The sequence below is a fragment of the Betta splendens genome, chromosome 8 (genome assembly GCF_900634795.4).
Source record: "Betta splendens chromosome 8, fBetSpl5.4, whole genome shotgun sequence".
Taxonomy (NCBI): Eukaryota; Metazoa; Chordata; class Actinopteri; order Anabantiformes; family Osphronemidae; genus Betta; species Betta splendens.
In genome coordinates this window covers 11,750,181-11,769,299 of record NC_040888.2, presented here as the reverse complement: position 1 = coordinate 11,769,299, position 19,119 = coordinate 11,750,181, and the positions used below count along the sequence as shown (strand labels likewise).

Genomic DNA, 19,119 nt, shown 5'->3' with positions numbered 1-19,119 from the left:
AAAGGCTGGGTGCCAGCATGGACCAGAACTCTTTATAAAATTCAGTTGGGAATCCATCTGGTCCTGGAGCTTTTTTATTGGGCATCTCCTGCAGAGCTTCATGTAGTTCTGCCAAAGATAACAATGAGTCTAGAGTTGTAGATTGTTCTTCATTTAGCTTTGGCAGTTCTAGTTTATTCAGAAAAGCCTCTATGGCTGAGGTGGGTGGATCTATTTGGGACGTATATAACTCTTGGTAAAAGTTTTTAAAGGTATCATTTATTTCATGGGGATCACGAGTAATGTTGCCTTCCTTATTAGTTATTGAATGGATGATTTGTTTCTCTTTATTATTTTTTAATTGGTTAGCTAGAAATTTACCACATTTATGATATGACATATTGATTTCTATAAAGGTTTTCCATTCTCTCCTGATATAACTGATGAAGTCTTGATCATTACAGTTGGTAAGGATGTATTTACAGAGTAAGGATGTATTAAACCTCCAATTCCTGGTTGATGGTGTGGCTGTCTTAATCAACGAAATGGACATTGGTGCATGATCACTGATTGTGATAGAGTGAATATTGGTGTCAGAGACACCAAGACTGAGTTATTTACTAAAATATAATCTATACGGGAGTGAGAGTGGTGAATTGGTGAGAAAAAGGTATATTCCCTGGATGTAGGATGAAGAGAACGCCATGTGTCACAGAGACCGAAATCATCCATGTACTGTTTTAAGGTCTGTACTGATTGCCAGTTCCTGTTGCTCACAGCTTTGCTTAGCCTGTCCAACTCTGGGTTAAATACTAAATTAAAGTCCCCTCCTACTATAAGTTTGGAACCAGAGTGAGCAGACAGTGATGTGAAGAAGCTGTGAAAGAAAGAGGGGTCGTCAGCATTAGGGCCATACACATTAGCTATGCAATATTCAATGTTTCCTATCAAGATATTAATGATTATATATCTCCCTTCTGGATCTACAATGGTATCGTTATGCGTAAAGTTAATCTTTTTATTTATCAGGATGGCGACCCCTCTTTGTTTAGAATTGTAACCGGCTAAGTAAGCATGTGGGAACTCTGCTGATGCCAGAGTGTAATTTATAATTTTGGGAATATGAGTTTCCTGTAGTAAAACAATGTCTGCTTGTAGGGTTTTCAAATGGTTAAATATTTTAAATCGTTTCTCCTTCTTATTGATTCCACGTACATTCCAAGTGACAATCTTCAGTGGTGTCATATCTTACCTGACTGCTGTGGATCACTAGTCTTGTGTGTATGTAGTGTGGCAGACTTTAGGTGTGTGGCTAACCTTAAGTACCTGTGTATTCTGAGTTGTGTGTTATCTATGTATGTGCACGTGTTTCCCCTGTGCAGTAGATGTTTGTGTGTGGCTGCTGGAGGGCTACATAGCTGGCTGACTATGTGGAAGAAGAATAGAGAAAAGAAGGATGTAGACAGTGTGGAGTGAAAGTAGGTGAAGTAAAAAGAGTAAAGGGAAGGAAAATTAAAGTGAAAGGAAAGTGAGTGATTACGTATGGTGAGCGCTTTGCAAAGTGAGTGAGTGAGTGACATTAGAATGACAATAAACATTTATATGAAACATCTGCGAGAGAACGAGTTTGAATACTGGATGTAAAGTTATAACACATAGTTGCATTGCATCTATTATTTTTTTTAACAAACCTTATACATTAAACCATTGTTTTTACATACCACCTGCTAGTACAGCCACGGAGTTGCTTCCCGGTCCCGGTAGAGCTCTCCGTTGAAGTACAGTTTGTCGACGCTGATGACAGCCCTGCAGCCTTCTGCCATGAACCTCTTACGGATGGGGAACAGTCGGCGGCGGCGGTCGAGGATCTCCTTGGGGAACTGGTCGTTGACGCTGTAGTCGGTTCCCTTCAGCTGTCTGCCCCGGCTCTTAACCAGTTCCTTCTGCTTAAAGTCATGAAACTTGGCAACGATGGGTCGGGGGCGCTGGCCATCCGGTCGTCTTCCTCCAAGTCTATGCGATCGGTGGAACGCCATTTTGTCGACAACTTCCGCTGGAATCTTCATCTGTTGTTTAATGAAGTTTTTAATTGTGGTTTCAGTGTTTTCCTCTGCCTGTTCTGGAATCCCCGAGAACACCAGGTTGTCCCTCATGCCGCGGGCCTGCAGATCGATGATGCCTTCTTTTATTTTTTTATTTTCGGCCGCTAGCTGAGCTGCCTGTTTTAAACCACACAGAACAATTATAACTTTGCAGTGAACAGAAAATAACTAAGCCATCAACAAGTTGTTGCCCTTCACACTCCCCATGTTTTAGCACACAACAGATACTTAATAGTAAAAACTTAAAAGTAAAATAGGTCTGGTGTAATATATGTGTGTTACAGGTAGAAATGAACAGTCGGACCTCAGTTACGCTGTAGTGCTTTGGAGGCTTCTAATCAACGCTGCGCCACCTGGTGGTTAAAACGAGACTAGCGTCCTGATTTTTACCAGCCGGCTGCAGGATTAAAAATCTTTAGTCAGCGACGCACTCGCTGCGCTGTGGCGACGCGTCGGTACTGCAGTAAAAACCCTAGTCACTTTGAACCGCTGCCACTGTAAATTAGCAGGACGTTTAATGAAAGGAAAAGATGCTTGAGTGTTACAAGCTTGTTTTGCAACTTTTAGCAGTCGCTATCAGATACAAAACGATAATATTTAGAAAAGAGCGGAGAGTAACGCTGTACACACACAGCGGCAGCAAACCTCAGTAACCGGAAGTGACGCGATACGCTTACCGTCAGTCAGCCAACCCAAGAAAGAGCTAGCGAATCTGTGAGGCCTGTAACATGCAATTATAATTTTAGTGGCTAGGGTTTGAGATTTTATTAATACTTTAGACTTTTCCAGTTTATTATAACATCATATTTACTACACTGCAATCAAAATTTCTGTCGGTAACATTGGACTTTTTTAAATATAACGCCTTTCATTAGGACTCTTACTGTACATGACGACTTACACATCGTTTTCAACCCTTAAAATTTTAGCTTTATTTATTTCATCTGTACTTAGGTTTGTAATTATTTCAATTTTATTATGCATTTATTCAGCATTGAAACATTTAATAAAACGAACCAATCATATTTACAGTAGAATTTCAAAACACTTTGGTAAGAATGTTCAAACTGAATGAGACTAAAAAGTAATGAGGGATAATTTTAAAGTGATTAAATTTGTTAAATTCAGTGTTAGAACAATTATTGAGAACTTCTGTATGTGTTTTTCTTTTATGACGTTAAAGTTAGGTGAAGACAGCACAGACAGCAAATTCTGAGTGTTATTGCAATAGACAGAACTTTCTTTGTCAGTTCCCTCTTCTGTCTCTGCTCTGATGTCTTTCTCTCCCATCTCTGAATAAAATGGTGTCTCCAGTAAACCTTTGTTTTTCTCTGATTTCAGGAGGCCTTCGCTCAGCAGGTCATGGATCTTCTGCCATGAGTCCATCTCTGTGCTCCAAATCTGCCCTCTGGCTCTGATGAAACGCAACATTTCACCCTCTGTGCCTTTGGCCAGACTGATGCTGTCTTTACAGATAAAGAAGATGTCCATGCCAAGAAAAAGAGCATTGGCCACAAAGAGTCCAGCCCTTGCTGACTTCGAGAGAGCAAGAGGCCCTTTGAGTGCTGCCTGACCGATGTCTGGGATGTCTGAGGGCACTCTGGGGACGTTACGTAGAGCTTTACCTTCCTGGGCCACAGCTTTACCAGCATCAATTAAAGTATCAATAGCTTTTCCAACAACACCTAGTTTCATGAGCGATTTGCCTGTTCCAAGAGCCACATGTATCTCATCTGTGTCCCTTTTCACTGTCTCCTCTAAACAATCCTGGAGAGTCTGTACGTCCTCCATGAAGCTCTGAAAGACTTCACTTGCTTTTTTCTGTTGTGTATAATTAACTCCACACTCGGTGGCAGTGGTAACTAAGCTGTTGACTCTACTAGTGATTCCCAGTCCGAGTCCGGTCATTGTCAGCGCTCAAACCAATCCAGCCGTTACAGGAATTAGGGCCAAACCGATGATAGAAAGCACTCCTCCGACTGCCCCCACTGAGCTGCCTGCCACGCTGGAGATCTTTGCACCTTTATACATCCTGTCCAGCTGGACAGCTGTCTCCTCCAGCTCTGTGAGAAACTGCAGCATCCTCGGCTGTCGCTCACTGAACTCTTTGATGAAGCCAGAACATGGTTCATCCTGAAACAAGAACACCATCCGGAAGGCCTGGTTCATCCTGGTAACAGGAAGTAAAAATAAAGATGACACCAGAGATTTCATAAGATATTTGCTTCAACCCGTGTTGCTTTAGTTTCAATTCTTGAAAGCAACATTATTGAAATAAATAACATAATTGACCTCAACCCTTTCTTGTGCTTATTTGCCATCGTTAGTCAACAAAAATAGAATTATTCATCTTTTGCATTGACAACACAATTAAAATACAGCGAATTCAAAGATTTCTTTTGACTTCCTGATCCCCTTTAAACTAATAACACGTATTGACCAATGCATGCAAAATGAGAGGTTAATTGTTTCTTAGAGGTTTATGATTGGAAGGAAAAGTAAAATGTTACGACCCAGTACATTACCTGATTTCATCAAGCTGATTAATGTGATCAAGCATCCTTTGAGTGTCATCCTCAGACAGATCCACATCCAGGTCTATGACTGTGTTCTCAGATAGGTTCAGGGAAAACTTACTGCTTGAGCTGTAAAACACAAAGTTACACCCACTGTCAACGACAGATGAGATTTATTCAGTGAAGACAGTTCAGTAGAGCTCAGTTTACCATTTAGTAAACCTGTCACAGATTATCTGAGTCGTTCGTATGTATTTGTCCAGCTGATACGACAGGACCTCCCCATTCTGAAGTCTGGGGAGGAAGAAGGCTTCTGCGTCTCGTTTGAACTCCAGGAGCAGAGGGCAGATGAGCCGAGCAGCTACGATGACGAGCTGGACATCTAGGCTTTTCTCTCTGGGCAGGTGTAACACCTGGTTCTCTGTGAACACGTGCAGAGATCTGACCGCCAGCTTCTCCACTGCATCCAGGAAGCAGTGGAGCTTCTCTAGGCCCTGCAGGGTGTCCTTCAACACGTCCGTCCGCTCCTTCTACAGCTCTGCACAGAGGCTATCTGCTGTCACTTGGGTCACCTTTCTCTTCATATATTGCTTAAAGGCCTGTCCTTTGTTCTCTGGACCGGAGGTTTCACGTGTATGACCTGGATCGCCTGACTAAACTTGAACAATAAACGCTGTCTGTTAACCATACCTATCGTCTACACTGTGCATGTGGATCCGACACCTGCCGAAGCCTGACAGAAGCTCTCTCTACTGATCACCGGTCTGTCCAGAGATCAGGAATTTGCACTCCAATAAGTTTGAAGAATTATACATCGCTCGGTGCTGAACTCTAACATGTCTGCCACTGTTTTCCTGTAAGTTTTGTTTTCCACACCCATGAGTGTAAGTTACTTTCTCTTAGCTCTGCAGTCAGCTGATTTGCTTGTTAAAGGTGCCTGCACATGCAAAATTCACTTTTTGGACATTCTGGTACGTTATTTGACTCCCTGAGCCACGTAGAGACACTCCTGGTGTGCTAGAAGTACGCCCCCTACTTATTTCACATTTTTGAGAGTTTATCCAATTCGGTTCAAGAGGCATCGTTTCAAATTTAGCGGACTAGATACGTCTGCATTTGCTTGACCAATCACAGAACCAGCTTCGGCCCAGCCCAGACAAACCTGGACCCCTAAATGTACTTGAAACATTTTGTTTCATTCACTCTCTGTGCGCGCTAGCATAGTAGGTGGCGCTAATGCACATTTCAGTTGGTTGCCACCCACCATTTAAAAGACAAAAGAAAAAGAAGTCACTCAGATTGAAGAAGCACGCCGTTCCTACAAAACATGATCCACTTGCTGCTTCCCCATATGTAAGTACATGCTTGATACTTATTGGATGTATGTACTCCAAAAGTTTCTTTGTTTATAATTTAGCTTCCCTCCTGTGTACAAAATGCTAATTGCTAGAACAGTTGATGCCAACATCAACTTGCAAGGTGCTGCCACGCAATTTAGATAAATCCAAGACTCTCCAGTATTCGTCCTGTTCGAATCGTGTGATATATGGTACTGAGGTCATTCACTCAGCTCACATTGTAGCTGCAAGCGTCATGTTAGTCGCTAGCGCGATGCTAGCGCAGCGTTAGTGGCTAGCGCTAGCCTAAAGCGCTACATTTCATTAATCTGCTATGTATTCCATGCATGTGTAATTGTCTGATATACTGTATATTAAATGGGTTCTGTAATGAATACACATTCAATTATACTGGCTCCAGTCCTGGATCATCAACCATACATGACAATAGGTTTGGCAACTGGTTCAGGTGCCTTGAGGTAAGATTTATCGAAATTTTAAATTAATTAATTAATAAAAGTAATAAACACATGCAATATCTGGACAGCAACAGTTGCTGTCACACCATGTCTCTGTAGGCATTCACCGTTCCCACATTGGCACTTAATTACAGCCAAATACGGCAAAATATAAGCTGTAGCTGAAGACTCCATTATGGAAAAATTATTCTCACACAGCAGCAGCAGCACGAGCAAGATATAAACAAAAATGAGTAAAAATTAGTTTATATTAGTTTATCGAGCCATGCTCCCAACAAGCTGTAGTCATGTTGATATGAATATACTGTTGTATTAATTCAGGCTACTTATTGGCAACCATTAGTATTAGCCTTAGCAGCTAATCAAGTTGCGTATTATATAAATTCAATTAAATGTGAAATTGCCAGTCGAAGTGTAACCACTTGAACTTCCTCCCATTCGACTTCAGAGTCAGATTTTGGATCAAACGTACAGTATGGTTGAACTCCACTACGAGGACGAGTCAGCCAGTGTCGCTGTTGCAATGGATTCAGTGACTGTGACTTTTGATTCCCGCGGTGGATCACGGCTATGCGCTTCCTCAAAGGGGTGTGGCGAGCAACTTCGCTTGCAACGCACTCCGAAAATAGAGCGTTGTGAACGAGAGCTTAAACCACACATTTTCAGATTGGCCGTGTGGGCGATCTACAGCACTTTTTGGCATGAAAAGTTACAGACACCTTACTGAGACATCAAGGTCCAATTCTTTAGCATTGTGTAGCATGAAAAAAGCGTGTGCATGGACCTTTAAAGTCCAGCAGGTGTTAGTATTCAGTGACACAGTATCGGCACAGTATCAAAACAGTTTTGCAATGTGTCGAAACGCATCCTGACGCCTCATCTACCCATCACTACCCAAAACTAAGAACACATAACAAAAAACACAACACACAGACTAGACAAACCTTGACTTAAGACAGGAAGGCCAAACATGAGACTGGCACAACTGGCATACACCCACGTAGCAACTTTAACGAAACAACAAATCAACGTGTGAACTAAGGCTATAAATACAAGTACAACCAGGTGACAACAATGAACTGATTACCAACAGGAAATCACATTATACACAAAACGAGAGGCGGAGCCCCCCCTGGAGGCATGGATGCCAGAGTCCTAACACTCAGATTGAAATGATGAGTCCATATTGTGCCTGTTAGAAGGTAAGGATACGATAAGTTGTACATCACAGCTACAAATAATTGAAACGTTTGCATATGATATTGTCTGGAGCAAAGGTTTGCAGCTGTGTGGCGGAGTGTGAAAACCAGATTAAGTAGACGGAGGATGCTGACAGTTTCTTTAACTTCACTCTAACCATTTCTTTCTAGTTTTCTTCTTACGTGTAAAAATTAACTCCTCATTCAGAAGTAATACAATTTCTTCAGAAAGCATTTAATTATTTGTGCATTCTTGTGATTTTCACCAGATATTAGCAGAAAACACATTAAAAGTCCTAAAGTTGCTGTGGCTGATGTTTATTCCCAGATGAGCTTCAGTGACAAGTCACCAAGTTTCTCCTGCAGCATTTTATCGACTCTCTCACTCTGAGCAGCAGAGAACATGTTCTTCCAGTCACCGATCTGACCTGTAACAGCAAAACAAAAGCTGAATCTGATGTCTGGTTGTATAATTCAGCACATGTGGCTGTTTTTATCATGCTACCTTTACGCATGAAGCTTCCACTAAACCATTCTTTTGGTAAAAACTCGTAGTTGGCTTTTGGATCTTTCTTCATCGTCCTGAAGGTGCATTTTTCGACCACTTGTCCAATGGCTTCTTCACTGAGGTTCTTCCCTAAGAAGCTGCAGATCTTGGTTACAGCTGCCTTCAGGTCCTGAAAGACAAACAGTGAACTAACAAAAGGTGACTTAGATGAAAACCCACACAAATCTCATGTTACTGTACCAGAAGCATGTCTTCATAGGTGAGGAAGAGGATGTTGTACTGGTCCTTCACTAGATGCCATTCTCTGATGTGGTCAAACCAGGACGATGCTAGAACTGCATAATTAGAAATTGTATTTCTTATTTCTTCACATGTACTGTATTTATATCACTTGATCATATGGTTTTCTGAAAGCTGCCCAGTGGTACACATCATCATCATTGTCACAAGGACGTGGCGCACAATTGACTTTGGACAAAATGAAGGGAACACTCTGTACAAAGTAAAGTAAACACACATTTTTACATCAGCCTCCTAAAAACAACACTGGGCTGGTGCCAGAATGATAAAAAAACAACCCCTGTTGAACCCAGGTTTAAAAAGAACACTCTGTCCTGGAGACGAGCTCTCTGCTTCTTTGCTCATGAAAATATTGCTTTCTCTGTCTTCCAGCTCTAAAATTATGGTATAGCGCTTGGTTGGATGTTTGTGTATAATTTCCAACTTCCAACTTGAAGTGGTAGTAGGACAAAATGAAGAGAACTTTCTGTAAAGGTCACTACATAAACAGTTAAACTGTAAATTTTCAATCACCAGTTTCACCTTGGACAGTGTTAACAGAACAGTCTGTTCTTGATGTCCTCTAAAGCAGTCATTCTTAACCACGGGGCCGCGGCCCATCCTTCGGGCCAAGCAGCAGCTAGTGGGCCGCAAAAAAAAGTCAGTTCTGCGATTGTGGGCCGAATGGGCCGCAGGACCGCAATATAGCTTCCCGCCACTAGTTTTAGCTTATTACACTTGTTAAAAACTATGATTTGGTTCAGCTGAAATAAAAGTGTTTATATTTTAATAGGCCCCGGGCCACTTTGTTCTGGAGAATTTGGGCCCTGAGGTCAAAAAGGTTAGGAACCTCTGCTCTAAAGTAAACACACAACTCACATCAGCCTGCTAAAAACAACACAAGGCTCCTAACAATATTTTAATATCCAAAATGTATCTGGACTATTTTATGGTCTTGATGTAACATTCAACCAGTGGATCTCACCGTTGCCTTTCATGTACTGTTCAAAACACCAGTCAAAGCTCTTTGGAGTCTCCAGGTCAGCAAAGGTTGTGCTGAAGTGGTAGTAGGAGACCAGGATGTCCTTAGGATTACGCATCACGTAGATGATCTAAGACAAAGCAACAACAATCACTGCTTGAACAAAGAAATGAGTGATGTTCTTCTCATGTTGCACTAATAATGAAAACAACATTTATCCTCAGACCTACACGATAACATGGGTCCAATCAATTAATTCTAGCAATATATTGAAGAGACTGAGGGCAAGAACCATGTCTTGAACATTTTATAACAAAATGTATTTCCACACAGACCTTCGCCTTCTTGTCCTTTAGTCCTGGAGGCATGAGATCGGGCTTGAGATGGGAGGAAAAGAGCCTCGGAGACGAACGCAGAAAGTAGTCGTCGTGGCTCTCCTTGTACTCCAGCCACGGCATCTGATGGGAGTTGTTGAGATATTTATTCAGACCCCCACCTAACTCACAGATGGAGATGATGATCTGCTGAGTCCATATTGTGCCTGTTGGGAGCAAAAGTTAAAAGTTTGTACAGGACTGTAAACTGGAAATTCAGACGATGAAATTCATATTCACTGACCTGACTTTGGGTAAGTCACGAGGAAAATGTCGCTGTCTCGTATTTCAAAGCTCTGCAGTGAATCAATGTACTCTGCAGTTGTTAAAGCAGTGACAAAGGTGTGGTTTTTATACTTGCTGAGGTAATCGCTGATCTTCTCCATGTTAGTTCTAAATCAAATCTAGAAATAATAGAAACGTTTGCATAGTTAGTCACATAGCCACTTGAGCAAAGGTTTCAAGCTGTCTGGTGCAGCGTCTGGAGTCTGGACTGTGATTAACGTGCATGAACGCATCGGCTCTAAGAGCCGATACCTTGTAAAGAAGGAGAAGAGCTGCTATTGGCCAGGAAAATTCGTGTACAGTAGAGCGAGACTATTTTAATGGGTGTAGCATTTGGTAAATCACGTGCGAGGACAGACTAGGCTCATACCTTTCAGAACGTCATAGATGGCGGACCCACATGCATGGCACAAATAAGCTTTGGATGTTACAAAAACGGTATGTTCCAGAAATGCAGAGTCAGAGTCAGGCAGGGTCATTCACGGGTAAGCAGAAATGTTTAATCCAAGGGTTCAGGCAGGGTCAGTTCCGTGGACAGACAGGGTTCGTTAAACGTGTTGGCATGGATAACAGTACTGTTCAGGACGAGGCAGAATCGTAGTCAGAAAACAGGCAGGGTATTTAACAGACAGGTTCAGCAGACGATGCAGACAAGGATCAGGCAAGGCTCGGTAACGGCAGGCAAAACAAAATCAGAAACACAGGTCCAGACAAGAACAAAATGCTGGATGATGGTGAATTCACGCAAACAATCTGGCAACTAGAGAGTGTGTGAGGTGGAGACTATATACACAGACGCGAATTACTGATTGTTGTGAGGTGTGTCTAATGAGAACTGGTGGTGACAGGAAAACAGCTATGACGTGAACAAAACAGGAAGTCCTTCAAAATAACACAGGAAGCTGGAGCAAAACATGCGGTGAAACAAAGTCCTTTCAAAATAAAAACCGGGACATGACAAGAACCAGACCGAACTGTGATAGTACCCCCCCAAGGGTGGATTCCAGACGACCAAAAGAAAACATGACCACCCGAGCAGGGTGGGCGGAGGGCGGACAAGAGGAGGGCACAATGAGAACCCTCCTCAAAGCAAGACTCACGCCCAAACACGACAGACAGGGGAACCCCACTAGACAATACAAAACAAAACGACCCCGAGTCCAATAACCAAGGAAAACCAATCTGAATGTCCACAAAGTAAGTCCAGGATACACGTATAAACAGAGACGTCTCGCTGCTCCTTTTTATAGAGGTTGGAGACGTGGCGAGATCCAGCTCAACCACCGCTGAGGCAGGGCGGCACACTCAGTGCCCACGAGCTGAGCCAGCGTCCACGGGAACCCCCCCAAACGCTGATGTCCTCCAGGCGGGCGACGATCCTGGAGGCTGAGGGGTCGAGGTGGATGACGCCAAAGGAGGCAGTGCCACGCAAGTGGCACGAGGTGCCGAGGGCGAGGCCACAAGACTGGGCGACGAGTCCGGGATGGACGTGACGCTGGAGCCAGAACCAGAGACGAGGGCCATCGGGGAGACGGGACCAGACGGGGGACCGGGATGGACGCAGCTGAAGCCGGACCACCAGGCGCTGAGACGAACGTGGCCGGGGCCGGGCCACCAGGAGTTGAGACGAGCGTGGCCAGGGCCGAGCCAGAGAGTGAGTATGAGGTCATTGGGAGGGTATATTATATATATATATATAATAATGTAATAATAATATATACTTCCTTCTCACCCTACGCGGGTGGTCTCTTCCACTTTCCAAGCTTGGGTCCTCTACCAGAGGCCAGGGAGCTTGAGGGTTCTGCGCAGTATCCTTGCTGTTCCTAGGACTGCACTTTTCTGGACTGAGCCACTCCTCCAATTTGGGGGTTACTGCCCCAGTGCTCCAATCACCACAGGCACCACTGTGGCCTTCACCTTCCAAGCCTTCTCCAGTTCTTCTTTGAGCCCTTGGTATTTCTCTGGTTTCTCATTCTCCTTTTTCCTGATGTTGCCATCGCTTGGTATTGACACATCCACCACTACGGCTTTCCTCTGTTCTTTGTCCACCACCACAATGTCTGGTGGGTTCGCCATTACCATTCTGTCTGTCTGTATCTGGAAGTCCCACAGGATCTTGGCGTTCTCTACCACCTTGGGAGGTGTTTCCCACTTTGACCTTGAGGTTTCCGGTCCATACTCTGTGCAGAGGTTCCTGTTTTTTATGCCAGCCACTTGGTTATGGCGTTCCATGTATGCTTTGCCTGCCAGCATCTTACACCCTGCAGTTATGTGCTGGATTGTCTCAGGGGCCTCTTTGCACAGTCTACACCTTGGGTCCTGTCTGGTGTGGTAGATCAGGGCTTCTATGGCTCTGGTGCTCAGGGCCTGCTCCTGTGCGGCCAGGATGAGTGCCTCTGTGCTGTCCTTCAGCCCAGCCCTTTCAAGCCATTGGTAGGATTTGTTGAGATCAGCCACTTCAGTTATGTTCCGGTGGTACATCCCGTTTAAGGGCTTGTCCTACCATGATGGTCCCTCTTCCAGCATCTCATCCTCTGTTCTTCACTGCCTGAGACATTCACTCAGCACGTCAGCTGTCGGAGCCTTATCCTTGATGTACTTATGGATCTTGGATGTTTCATCCTGGATAGTGGCCCTCACGCTCACTAGTCCTCTGCCTCCTTCCTTGCGGCTAGCGTACAGTCTCAGGGTGCTGGATTTGGGGTAGAACCCTCCATGTATGGTGAGGAGCTTTCGTGTCTTAACATCTGTGGTCTGTATCTCTTCCTTTGGCCACCTTATTATTCCCGCAGGGTATCTGATCACTGGCAGGGTGTAGCTGTTTATTGCCCGGGATTTGTTCTTGCCATTGAGCTGGCTCCTTAGGACTTGCCTTACTCATTGGAGGTATTTGGGTGTTGCCGCATTCCTTGTTGCCTGTTCAAGGTTGCCATTCGCCTGTGGTATTCCAAGGTACTTGGAATACCACAGGCGATTGTTATTGTTATTGTTAATAGCACTGCTATTGTTCCTTCAGAGAGTTCCTAACTGAATTCTCTGAATTTTTATCTGACTTAGTTCTTAGCACAGATAAAGTCATTGTAGTGGGAGACTTTAACATTCATATAGATGTTGACAACAACTGTCTCAGCACTGCTTTGAACTCCTTAAAAGACACTACTGGTTTTACTCAGCAGGTAAATAAACCCACTCATCGTTTTAACGATACCCTCGATCTTGTCATGACATATGGGGTTGAAATTGATAATTTAATAGTTCTTCCCCAGAACCCTCTGTTATCTGACCATTTCTTATTAACTTTTGAATTTAGCATAATTGAGCTTACAGTAGTTGGGAAGAAATGTTACTATAGCGGATGTTTATCTGCAACGCTGTTGCAATGTAGGCAGGCTGACCAAGAGTCATAGGTGTGTTGAGCCTACTATCCCCTTAAATCTCAGCAGCAATGACTTCATGAAATACTTTACTAATAAAATTATCACCATTTTACAGCTTCTTCCCCATAACCCATATGGAGTTAACCTCAATAATCAACTCTTCCAAGTTGTCCACTTGTCCTTTAGATCAAATCCAAACCAGAAAACTCAAAGAAGTTCTACCTTTAATCAGCTAGTCCATAATAAATCAAATCAACCAATCTTTACATTTAGGCTATGTACCACAGGCTTTTAAGGTGGCTGTGGTCAAACCTTGATTGAAAAAAACCTACTCCGGACCCTGGAGAACTAGCCAACTACTGTACTGTATAGGCCCATTTCAAATTTACCCTTTATTTCTAAGATTCTTTAAAGAATTGTGGCTAAACAATTATTTAACCATCTGAGTGGGAATAGCCTGTACGAAGATTTTCAGTTTCAGTTTCATTGAAAAAACAGCACAGAAAGCACAGAAACAGCTCTGGTTAGAGTCACTAATGATCTTCGCTTATTTTCGGACAATGGTCTAGTTTCTGTCCTTGTCCTGTAAGATCTTAGTGCTGCATTTGATACAATTGATCATAACATTCTATTATAGAGACTAGAACATAGAATCGGAATTAAAGCAACAGGACTGAGATGGTTTAAATCTTTATTGATGTGCTTGTTGACACCCCAGGAACAACCATCAGCCAGAGGCACAGCACTTCATGACAACACAAAATTTCCCACAAAACTAACGGAATAGACCCATATGTACAATCATAGGTCATACAGAATAAATTGTTTATTAAGACATGACAAGAACAATCAGCCTCATTGATGAATTCTCAGGACTTTTAGAATACTCTATTAACTGGACAAAATCTATAGTGCCACCAGTTAACTTTAAGGTGAATAACATATCTTCTACCACACTCCATTTGGGGAACATTAAATACTTGGGCATTAAATTGTCTTCTAGGCTATCAGACATGTTCATAACATGAACAATGAGATTATGTATAACCATGTACTGTATATGTGTATGTATATGATAAATGTATATGTTTGCATAAGTGTATGCACACACCTTAACACTATTATTGGTATTAATATTACTGTAATTTCAAAAGTAAACCACAGTACAGCACTTGTTTAGTTATGAATGTGCCAGCCTATGGTACATCCCAATTTATTTATTGTTTGTTTGTTAAACTGATTTACTTGGTCCAGCAGCTGGTTGCACCCCCCCAAACGCTAAAACTCAACCCATCAACCAGCAGAGTGACATCACACATATTTAGGATGGATTAAATAAAACTGTCAGCAACGTTCGGTGGTGGCGGACCCACATGCACAGCGTCAGACAAGGTTGCAGGTTGAATGGAGACAGGATTTATTGATACAATCGTGGTTAATTCAGGCAGAGTCATACACGAGGAGGCTCAGCGACAGTACAAAAGGGAGCAGGCAGAGTCAGGTCCAAAACAGGCAAGGTTGTCAACAGGTAAGCGCGGCAGAAATACATATAAGGATCAGGCAGTCTCAGTCAGGCACGTTACTATGGGGTGCCGAATGTAAAAGGAGCACCTATAACTAGTTTTCTAACATTTAACTAAATGACACAACATGTTTCTCATAGTTAGTTAAATGTGCAAAAGTCTAAATGTAAATGTTAAATATAAATGTAAATGTTAAATGATAAATCTAAATGTTAAATGTAAATGTTAAATGTAAATCTAAATTTTAAATGTTAAATCTAAATGTTAAATGTTAAATCTAAATGTTAAATCTAAATGTAATTGTTATAACAGTATATAACAACATAACAGTCGGGTCTGTGTTGCCTTGCTGTTAGTGAATGTGAACATTGTCATTTGGCTGTTTTGGTCTGGTAGAGACATGGTCCAAGTAGCAGAATGCCTTAGTGGAGTAGAGCACTGGGAGAGAGAGGCTGATCTTGGCAGTGACATGCGGTCAGGGGAGGCAGGGCCTCACCTCGCCTGACAAAATACCATAATATAAATACATAATAACATGAAATAGGAATCAATATCTGTCCACTGATCTGTGGTATAAATGTAATTCCTCTACATTTTTTCAAAATTTCCACAAGTAAAATCACTGTGCGCATTTCCAGCCCTAATATGAGGAGAAACTGGCTTGCACGATATAAAATTAAGAATATAATAAATGCAATAATGAATGAAATAATGCATCAATCAGGAAGAGGAAATCGCCACTCATCTTTTCTTGTGGCAGAAACTTGTAGTTGGCTTTTGGATCTTTCTTCATTGTCTTGAAGGTGCATTTTTCTACGACTTGCTCAATGGCTTCTTCACTGAGGTTCTTCCCCAAGAAGCTGCAGATCTTGGTTACAGCTGCCTTCAGGTCCTGAAAGACAACACTATACATGAATGTAACAGATACACAAATTGGTTTGTGGTTAGATATAAGCCCCAAACATACCAAGATCATGTCCTCATATGTCAGGAAGAGGATGTTGTACTGGTCTTTCTTTGAATGCCAGTCCTTGACGTGATCGAACCAGGAAGATCCTGCAACTGTATAAACACAAAATGTAAATCGTATGTATTTATACCAACACGTAATGCAAATAAAATCTTAGTTTTAGAACAAATTTGTGAATGTCAGAGAATGTAAGTTTCACTCTGGGAAGGTCTTATTCATGCTGTATTCATGGGTGATGGGCTCTGGATGAGTCACCATCACCTGTGGGGATGAAACATCTCACCATTGCCACTCAGGTACTGCTCCAAAAAGGCCTCAAAGCTCTTCGGAAGCTCCAGGCCTGAAAAGGTTTTGCTGAAGTGGTAATAAGAGACAGCGTTGTCCTTAGGGTTACGCATCACATACAGTACATGATCTGTTGTTAAAATATATCAGATTCAGATTAGTGTTCGTTTCAGCAAACACAAAGTAAGTCCAGCTTTCATTTGCATGAAGGGATTAAGATTGACACAGATTTACAGTACTAACCTATCAAAACATTTTATACCTCATGAATAACAGTAAGACTTTTTACCTTTTATGCTCAGCCATGTTAGTCCCTACCCCTATTTATATTTGAATTGGCAAACTTTTATACCTATAGTCATATTTTGGTTGTGTTTACATTTCCAAACACCTTATGTTTACCATTTAATAAAATTGATCTTTTCTGGCAAGACTGGGCTTCTACAAAAAACAAACCTTTTCCTTCTTGTCCTTCAGCCCTGGAGGCATGAGAGCCGTGCTGAGGTGAGAGGCAAAAAGTCTTGGAGAAGGACGTAAAGTATAGTCTGGGCGACGCTCCGTGTACTCCAGCCACGGCATCTGCTCCAAGTTGTTGGGATATTCTTTCAGACCCCCACTCACCTCACAGATGGAGATGATGATCTGCTGAGTCCATATTGTGCCTGTTAGCAGGAAATGTTATCATTGAATGTGTTTTTAAAAGGGACACGTTTGGAGAAAAAAAGGGTGCGTTCACTGAGTTAACAAGATTTTTACTGACCTGACTTTGGATAAGTGACAAGGAATATGTCATTGTCCCTTATTTGAAAATTCTGTAGTGAGTCTATGTACTCTGCTGTTGTTAAGCCAGTTGCGAAATTGTAGTTTTTGTACCTGCAGATATATTCATTGATTTGCTCCATGTTCTGAGACCCACCACGTTTACGTACGAGCTTGTTACTGTAGGAGCACCGTAGAAAAAGTCACAGCTCCCGCATGTACTGTAGCTGGACTCTGGACTCTGATTTATGACAGCGGCCAACAGTAAACAGACACAATAGTGGTGTCACTTTAAGCTGTGTTAACATTTGCACACGTGTTGTAAGTGTACAAAAGCAGACACCAACCACCACATTTGTCTGTAGCGCCACATGCTGTGGGATTTGCGCTTTATACATGCAAAAACAGTAAGATCCTGTATGGGTATGATTAACATTTGTAGAACAGATGATTTTTCTATAACATATAATACATATGACATTTGTCAGACGATCTTATCTGTTTGTGTGTGTTACATCATAACGACCTGTGAGGGGAGATTGACTCATACCACTAAATGCACTTGCACCTTACATGCACTGGGAAACAAACGAGGTGTGGTCAGGATCGGGAAAACTGTAAAAAAACAAACATTAATATGTTTTATTTAGCAAAAAAGTGTTTTTAACATTAAGCAGATTTCCACATTAAACAACACAGTTACAGTAAATGATCCAACTACGTGTCATAAAAATGTTTACAAACACAAAAACTTCAACTTTTAATGAACTGATTTAATTATTAATTTATACCTCCATCCATTTTCTGAACCGCTTATTCACAGGGGTGCTGGAGCCTAACCCAGCTGGCTATGGGCGAGAGGCAGGGTACACCCTGGACGGCTCGCCAGTCCATCGCAGGGGAACACATAGACAGACAACCATTCAGACAACCATTCACTCACACCTACGGGCAATGGAGAGAAGCCAATCAACCTAATGCACGTCTTTGGACTGTGGGAGGAAGCCGGGGAACCCGGAGAGAACCCACGCAAACACGGGGAGAACGTGCAAACTCCACACAGAAAGGCATCAGGGCCGCCCCCGGGAATCGACGGCGCTACCCACCGCACCACCGTGCCGCCCTAATTTATACCTTTTCCAGTAAAAATGTATCGACTTTTTCAAATTGTTGTTCAGACTGCAATCAGAAATGATATGTTGTTCTGTTGTTTTATTTTGATGGGATTATTTCTGGTTGTCTCATCCATTTGTTTTTGTTAATTTACAGTTGATTGTTTGCATCTAGTGTGTTTCTCTGTGTTTAAGCCCTTGATTCCCTTAGGTTCCTTGTTGAATTGTCATTAACTCTACAGTGCTATGGTTTTTGTGACTCAGTCAAGCTGCCCACCTTTAGTACAGTTTATTACTGTACTGTTTGTGCCATGCCATTATCTGGAGGTAGAAATGAAGATGCTGAGGTTGTCTTGCAAGGTTGGACATGACTACTGTAGGAACTGTCAGAATGCGGCAATGAACGGACCCACATGCACAGCGATGAGACGATAGACAAGGAGATGCGGTCAAACTGATATTTAATCCAAAAACTCAGGTCACAACGGTCCGGGGTCATGCACAGGTAACAACAGCTCTTAGGCACAAAACAGGGATCAGTTCACTCGGGTCCAGACAGGCAGAAGGTAATCACCGGGAAGACTCAGATCAGGGTACAGAAATCGGCGGGCTTCAGACAGGTCAAAAACAGGCTAGGTTCGGTAACGACAAAACTTACAAGACCGGCAAGGGTAAGACGAGATCGGTGGTCAGAGATACAGAAGATGGTCAGGCTACGGAATACTCAGAACTAGGAATTGCTGGATACGTGACTTAAAGGGTACAACGATCTGGCAAATCATGATGGTGACCGGTGGTGCTTAAATGTCCGGGAAGTAATGATGAATGAGGAACAGGTGCGTGAACTAAAAACCGGAAGTAAGGTTAGCGTGAGTGTGATGGACTGGTAAACCGGAAACTATCAAACTAAAACAGGAAGCGGAAACTAACACAATGACCAGGAGCCGGAGGTGTTACACAAAGTGAAAACAGGAAACAACAATAACCAAAACAAAACCCAGATCGTGACAGGAACAAGCTCATCAAAGGGACAACCTTCATTCAGCAGGTCAT

General features: G+C 42.6%; 2 protein-coding genes and 1 pseudogene across 2 annotated transcripts; all 3 read right to left on the bottom strand.

Moving 5' to 3' along the window:
- Positions 1-2,979: 2,979 nt before the first annotated feature.
- On the bottom strand, positions 2,980-5,307 carry LOC114860910 (uncharacterized; annotated as a pseudogene).
- Positions 5,308-7,823: 2,516 nt separating this feature from the next.
- LOC114859841 (amine sulfotransferase-like) lies at positions 7,824-10,256 on the bottom strand. The gene is made up of 6 exons (XM_029157871.3): positions 10,000-10,256; positions 9,717-9,922; positions 9,385-9,511; positions 8,361-8,455; positions 8,118-8,289; positions 7,824-8,040 (listed from the first exon to the last, which is right to left on the bottom strand). Exons 1-6 carry the CDS (start codon positions 10,139-10,141, stop codon positions 7,931-7,933), a joined length of 852 nt encoding a protein of 283 aa, XP_029013704.1. The 5' UTR covers positions 10,142-10,256; the 3' UTR covers positions 7,824-7,930.
- A 3,838-nt stretch (positions 10,257-14,094) lies between these two features.
- On the bottom strand, positions 14,095-17,097 carry LOC114859851 (amine sulfotransferase-like). Its single transcript, XM_029157885.3, has 5 exons — positions 16,956-17,097; positions 16,648-16,857; positions 16,194-16,325; positions 15,908-16,002; positions 14,095-15,832 (listed from the first exon to the last, which is right to left on the bottom strand). The coding sequence occupies exons 1-5, from the start codon at positions 17,095-17,097 to the stop codon at positions 15,617-15,619; spliced, it is 795 nt and encodes a 264-aa protein (XP_029013718.1). The 3' UTR covers positions 14,095-15,616.
- Between the last annotated feature and the right edge of the window lie 2,022 nt (positions 17,098-19,119).